The 7,266-nt window shown below is 55.3% G+C and overlaps 1 protein-coding gene across 1 annotated transcript in view; it reads right to left on the bottom strand.

Moving 5' to 3' along the window:
* Positions 1-3,685: 3,685 nt before the first annotated feature.
* TSHZ1 (teashirt zinc finger homeobox 1) overlaps positions 3,686-7,266 on the bottom strand; it is a 6,673-nt gene continuing 3,092 nt past the window's right edge. Inside the window, exon 2 of the mRNA XM_007952741.1 lies at positions 3,686-7,017. Coding sequence (XP_007950932.1) covers positions 3,686-7,017 — 3,332 coding nt within the window. The remainder of the gene's footprint in view (positions 7,018-7,266) is intronic.

Genomic DNA, 7,266 nt, shown 5'->3' with positions numbered 1-7,266 from the left:
GCAAAGCCCAAACCACACCCACTGCCCTGGAGTCCATTCTGACCCACAGCGCCCCTAGAAGACAGAGTGGAACTGCCCCATGGGGTTTCCAGGACTGTCAGTCTTTACCGGAGCAGACTGCCTCATCCTTCTGCCAAGGCTAGTAGGTTTGAGTTGCCAACATTTGGTTGGCACAAACGAAGGAAGTGGAAACTTTTCCAGATTCTGGGTATCCTATCTGTTCCCTGCATTATTTAGTCTGTATATTTGTACTGATTACACCTCTACATAAAGAAAACAAAAATCCTCCCAACTGGACCAATAGGCCACATGATAAACAGAGAAAAGATTGATGTTGTCAAGGATTTCCTTTTACTTGGATCCAAAATAAATGTTGATGGAAGCACTAGTCAAGAAATTAAATGACATACTGCATTGGGAAAACCTGCTGCAAAAGGCCTCCCAGAAGAGTTTAAAAGCAAAGATGTCCTAGGGTGACCCAAGCTTATGGTATTTTCCATCACCTTATACGCATGTGAAAACTGGACAATGAATAAGGAAGAAGTGATGCCTTTGAATTATGCTGTTGGTGAAGAATACTGAAAATACTGTGGATTGCTAGAACAAACCTGTCTTGGAAGAAGTCCAACCAGAATGCTCCCTAAGAGTGAGGCGGGGAGACTTCGTCTTACGGACTTTGGTCATGCTGTCAGAAGGGACCAGTCCCTGGAGAAGGATATCATGCTGGATAAAGGGGAAGACCCTCAATGAGGTGGATTGACGGTGGCTGCGATGATGGGCCCAAACACAGCAAGGACTGAGGACGGTGCAGGACTGGGTTGTGTTTGCTGTGTATGGGGCCAGTATGAGAAGCGACTCGCAGCATGAAACAGCATCATCATCTTCATGATTGGAAGTGTCATTATCAGTAAGACAGACAAGTCCCCTAGCCACTGGGTGGTGCGTTATGGTCCATGTCAATAGAGCAATGTGGTTGCTGGATTCAAAGAAAAGAAAAAAGCAAAGAAAGGGACCCGAATCGCGTGTCCAGCCTTCAATGATTAAAACACAGCTGGCAGCAGCTCTTGAATGACCTCATTGCTGCACAGCAGGACGGAGCTCGGCACGTCTCACCCGGACGGAGCGTGGGCCTCACCCACCCGGACGGAGCTCGGCACGTCTCACTCGGACGGAGCGTGGGCCTCACCCGGACGGAGCGTGGGCCTCACCCGGACGGAGCGTGGGCCTCACCTGGATGGAGCTCCTCAGTATGCCTCACCTGGATGGAACTTGGGCCTCACTGGGATACCACCCCACCCGCTCCCTGGTAATGACAGAATCATGTACTTGTGGGCCTGTGGGAATACAAACATAACCCTGAAGGATTATTATGCAGACCCCACACGCTGCCACCAGTCTAATTGTTATTTTCTGTCACCCCCTGAGCCAAAAGTACATACATCCAGTAATTGAATTGAAAGGGCTAAATAGCTGACAGTCCTAAGGACAGAGTTATTTATCCACGAAAAAATCAGAAAATTTTAGCCAACCTCCCCCACGCTCGACTGCATCAACGAATGGGTAAAGATGCCTGAGCCGACGTCATGAACGGAGACGGAGCAGCCTTTGCCGTCACGGGCATCAGTGGAGTTCATGACAGGGGCGCAATGGCTGAGCTCTTCTGCACAGCGCAGCGTGGGCTCCGGCCTTTCTGGGGATACGATTTTGTCAAAATTTATGTCAAAAGGGAAAGAACTTGTGCTGCTCATATCATCACGGACTTCTGGGAAAAAGGGGGAGAGGGGCAAAGGGCCTCACCGGCGCTGCACCCCCAAGGCAGGTGACAGGTGAGTTTGCAGAGGCAGGACGAGGTCGTTCGGGGCCCTCACCGAGCCCTCGATGCACTAGTGGCCATCTAGAGTGAGTGCAAAGGCCACAGACTGGTCCCACACACAGGAGCAGAAGTAACTTGTGCTCTTAAAAAAAACGTACATCTTAAAAAGCTAGACATCGGGGTTCCCTCCTGAAGCCACCGGAACAATCCCAAGGCCCCAGGGTCTTTGGTGCTGGAGCACATCCGCCCCTCCTGTCCCAGAGCAAATGAAAGATAACTGAATTCCAAGTGTCTCTCAGGAGGGGCCCAGGACCCCCCAGTGGGGCAGCTCAAGGCAGGTGGGATCACCCCACGCTAACCTCAGCAACCCTGGTGCCCGGTGCACCAAATGTCCTCATTATCATTGTTTAAATCACAGACCTCATCAGAGGATGGTGCCCAAAGGCACACCCCCTCTGCACGGATGACTCTGAGTGGACCGCTGGCACTGCCCATACCACGGCTCTTGTTGCTGAAATCTCGCGGCCCGGGCAATAGAAGGACGACAGGACAAGGGATGTAAATCAAGAACCGTGTGTGGTTTTATTTTACATTTGAGAAAACAGTGGACTTAACTGCGTGAACCAAAATGTACTGTACAGTATTAATGACCGAACATCAAAATGTATCATTAATAGTGCTGCCTGCTCTGCTCCATTGATTTATTCCCGCCTGATAGTCCGTTTTAAGCACGTGCACCCGGGCAAGAGGCAGGTGCCAGTAAAATTTCTCTATTTAAATCAAGCTGCAGGAACGAAATTTTATTCAAAAATTGTGGTTTTACATTATATACACAGAAATTGAATATAAAATGACAATATAAAAAGTTAAAAGAGAAAGCATACAGCCAGAAGGTACAAAGAAAGTTGAATAGATTCAAATGGTATGCTAGGTAACAGAATTGTGTTTTAAGCTGAGGCTGGCGATTTACAAGGAAAGAACTCCAACATTGACCCCATTTTTTTTGTTGTGTTTTCCATTTACCAATGCAGCACGCTATAGAAAGGTCAGCTTGTACCAAAGCTCACATTTGTAAATAACTATAAACCGCAGTATTTTACAGGAAAAAGGAAATAGCATTTGTACACATTTTTAAATAATAGCTTGCATACTTTTTTTTCGGTTTTTGTTTTTGCCAGAAGTGGCATTTTTCAGCATTCAGAGGGTTTCGGCATAGTGGCAACTGTTGTTGTTTGTGGCTTGTTTGCAACGTGTGAAGTGGTGGTTCCTGACCGACCCCAGGCGTCCGAGGCCACGCTCTCCTCCACCAGCAGCGTCCTCACAGCCCTGCAGAGAAAAGCTCATTTCTTCGTTATTAAATACGTTTTGTGTCTGACACAGCTTTTGATCTGAATGAGATGCCTGTAAGCCTTTTTTTTCTTTTCTCTCTTTTTTTTTTTTTTTTTTTTAAGTGAAAGGCACAGAGATGCGATTGCAGTCCTCACGGGGTTAAACCTGACCCTCCTGGGTTCTAGGACCTTTCTCGTCCTGTCAACTTAGTAACTTTCTGTCTTTTTATCGTTATTTGTGTCTCTCTTTCCCGCTAAGTAAGGGTCTCTGGATAGTGGCTCCCACCATTTCCTACAAAAGATAGCTTAATGTCCAGAACAGATGCCGAAAATAAGGGGTAGACTTTGACTCGGGGAGAAAGAAAAGTACCATGCACGGATGGGAAAGAGTGAGTATAAATAGAACTACAAAATGTGTGTAAGAAAACCCCAGGTCAGACAGGCAGTCAGCAAGCACGGGAGAGGCTGATTTCAGAGGCTCAGGCCAGGCCTAGTGCAGGACGGCGACGGGAGTGCAAAGGCCCGCGGGCCGTGCCGAGCGGGGCTATTGCTTCTCCAGCTCGGTGACGTAGATCAGGTGGTCCTCGGGGGACTTGCCGTGCGTCTTACTCAGGTGCAGTTTGACTGCGTGCTTGCTCGCAAAGGTCCGGTTGCAGAGTTTGCACTGGAATGTGGAGCCCAGGTCCTCATCCGCCGCCCCCAGGGGGCCCAGGGGCTTGCCGGCGAGGACTTTGGAGACGTTCTGCTGCTCCTGGATCTGGCTGAGGGGCAGCTTGGACAGGTCCTTCAGGCTGAAGCCCAGGTGCGTCTCCAGGTGGCTGATGTACGTGGAAGCAGTCCTGAACTGAGAGGCACAATCACTGCAGAAGAACACAGGGTGTCCTGTGTCCAGGCTCTTGAGGAACTTGGTCCCCCCTGTCCTTCGCAGCTGGTACTTCACGTTGGCCAGCCAGTGGCTGATGGTGGTCATGGACAGGCCGGTGAACTTGGAGATGTGAACCCGCTCCTGGGGGCCCAGGTCGGACATGATGTACTTGCCCTCAGGCGTCTCCCGCAGGCTGGAGGCAAACTGGGCCTGCAGGATGAGCAGGTGCTGGGGGTTCCAGTTGGATTGCCGTCCCTTGCGCTTGTGCACCGGCGACAGCTCATCCAGGGCCTCCTCGAAGCTGCTGCCGTCGGCGTCGGACTTCTCCGACACGGTGGAAGGCGTGGACGACTTGGGGGTCAGGCGGCCCGTGAGGTTCTTCACCATGTCGGAGATGTCCATCAGCGCGCTCTCCCGCAGGGGTGACGAGACCGCGTCGGCGACGCCGGACGCCAGGGGCTTGCTCTTGGACTTGGTCAGGTCGATGGGCTGGTCGCTGCTCTCGCAGTAGTAGTGGTCTATGGCGTCGGCCTGCTTGCCGGGGCCGCCGGGCTGCGCGGGCCTGTCCAGCACGCTGTTGCTGATCCTGTACAGCATGGCCAGTGGGTCCAGGGAGGGGCTGGCAGGCTTGGACACTTTGCCCAGGTGAGCGTTCATGATAGACTGCAGCGCGCTCAGCGGGTTGATGAAAGGTGGCTCAGGCGAGTGGTCCGTGATGATGCCCAGTGCGCTGCATCCATTGGTGACCTTGGCTTTCAGGGGCTCCGTGCCATTGGGCGTGTGTGCGTCCCCCGGGCCCTCCCTTTTGGCCTTCCCTGCCTCTGCGTCCGGGCTTCTCCTGGACGCCTGCTTGCCACTAGCCTCCTCAGCTTTGGGGAGATCTTTGTTCTCTTTTGCTACCGGGGACACCGACTTGGCCGGGGAGCCCTTCTCCTTCTCGGCGACGGGCCTGTCTTCCTTCTTGACGCTGATCTTGCCTGTGACTTTCTCCACCAGCTCCTCCATGGCAGACACGTTGCTCCTCAGTGGCGGGGGTGTCAGGCTGCCCGGCGAGTGAAGGAGGGCGCTGTGCTCAGAGGACAGTGACTTCACGCCACCGACATACGACGGCTGCACGTGCACGCTCTGCACCGCCGGGGGCAGCGGTTTCACGGAGCCAGGCAGCTGGTAGGCCGCGTGGATGCTGGGGTAGCCGCCCCACGAGGGTGCGCCGTTCTGCGCCTTGCTGATGGCTGTGGTGACCGTGTTCTCCAGCGACTTAAGGATGTCGACGCCGCCCTTGGGGCTGTCGTCCAGGTCCTCCTCACGCAGGTACTGGTACAGCGTGGTCGGCTCGAACTTTTCGGTGCCGTCCTCACTCTCCTCCTTGATCTTCCTGTCCGCCTCGCCGGCTGAGATGGGCGCCTTCTCCTTGTCCGGCTCCTTCTTCTCCTCCGACGTGGCGGACCCAGCTGGTGAGTCAGGCTGCTGCTTGATGCCGGCGGCGGGCAGCCGGGTGTGCGTGGTGGGCGGCAGCGGGATGGACTGGATCTTCTCCTCCACCACGGGGTCCAGAACCAGCTGCTTGCCCTTCTTGGAGGCAGACGTGGTCACCTTCAGGAAGTGGCCCGTGACCATCATGTGGGCCGTGAGCTGCTGCAGGGTGTCATGGGAGCTGCCACACTCCATGCACTTGAGGATTTGCGCCTTGCGGGCCTCAAACTGCCAGGTGTAGCTGGCACCGTTCTGGTAGCCGTAGCGATTGTTGGGCGTCACATAGGGGTTCGCCGTCTTCTGGTCCTTCCCGGACTCGCTCAGCGCAACGTCTGCAGCGACCCCCGCCGGCTCTGGCGAGCAGGGCGAGGCCAGGTCCTGCAGCGCGCGCTTTTTGGTGGAAGGGACCAGTTTGGTGATGGCGGGGACTGGCTCCTTCAGAGGCACTTTCTGGTAATGCTTTGTTTTGATCATGTGGACGCTGAGGTCCTGCAAGGACTCGAAGGAGTGGCCGCAGTACATGCATTTGAGCACCTTCTGGGCGTCCTCCTTGCCCTCCATCTCCATCAGAGAGCGCTTCCTGGGCTTGGACCAGCGTTTGGTCTTCTCGGCGTCCTTGTCCCTGTTGTCGTCGCGGTAGTGCCCCGTCTCGTTCATGTGCACCGTCAGCTCCACCAGCGTGTCGTAGGCGGCGCTGCAGTCCTTGCACCGGAACTTGCTGGCGCCAGTGAACACGGACCCGTACAGCTTGTTGTTCTGCCGGTACAGCTGCACGGTGCTGAAGAGGCTGGGCTCGGGCAGCAGGCCGTACGAGGATGTCTGCTGCAGGGTCTTCGCCAGGGCTGCCTGGTGCCAGTCGTACCCGGAGCTGCTGTTACTGGTGCCGCCGCTGTGGCTGGCGCCGGTGCTGGTGTTGGGTGTGTGCGTGTTGGTGCTGGCGGTACTGGTGGCGGTGGGTGGGGTGGGGGCGGGCGTGCTGTCCTTCTGGCTGGCATCGCTGTTGCTGGTGGTCACGCCGGACTTCTTCAGGTCCAAGGCCAAGCTGGACCAGCAGGACTCGGAGAACAGGTTGGCGTAGACGGCTTTGATTTGGGCCAAGCTGTCCTGGGGGTAAGAGACTGTGTCCCTGCTCGGGGCGTCGTCCTTCTCCTCGCGGGAGGAGGGCAGCTTGAAATGGGCTAGCTGGTCGCTGCCCTCACTGAACGGCGACCCATAGCCTGCATCCTGGTTGGTGGCCGTGCTGACCGGAGAGTTCTGGTAGCTTTGGGCCTCTTTGATCTCCGCTTCCTCATTGCACAAGAAGTCGCTGTCCTGAATGTCCACGGGGAGCCCATCCTCCTGGCCAGCCTCTTCCTCTCTCTCGGCCGCCTTCAGCTCTTCCTCGGGGACATAAGCTGGAAGAGACAACAAAAGGCAGTCAGAGAAGGCAAGCAGCCCGAGGACGCGACCACCCCAGCTGTTCGTTTGCTTCTCAGCCAGCTGCCCAGGTACGAGGCCACCCAAGTCCACCCAAGTCCACACACGCTGGCCCTGTGGTTCTGCAGCACAGAAACTCGGCCCCTCCGCAGCAGGTCAGTCCTCAGGGAAGAAGCGTAAACCAGGAGGCCTGCGCATGCCCCTTGATAAAGATGCCCCTTTGACCTCCAGAGCTGGGGAGGGAGGTGGGGCCTGGCACCCACCCACCAAGTACCCCTCCCAACAGGACGGGCCCCTCACACCTGCTGCATTAGCACTGGGAGCCTTCCATCAGTGGACACCTAGTTGTCAACACTGTTGTTGTTATGTGC

Source organism: Orycteropus afer, unplaced genomic scaffold, assembly GCF_000298275.1.
Source record: "Orycteropus afer afer isolate SDZICR_OR568_19922 unplaced genomic scaffold, OryAfe1.0 scaffold00356, whole genome shotgun sequence".
Classification (NCBI taxonomy): domain Eukaryota; kingdom Metazoa; phylum Chordata; class Mammalia; order Tubulidentata; family Orycteropodidae; genus Orycteropus; species Orycteropus afer.
This window is presented reverse-complemented; position numbering and strand designations above follow the sequence as displayed.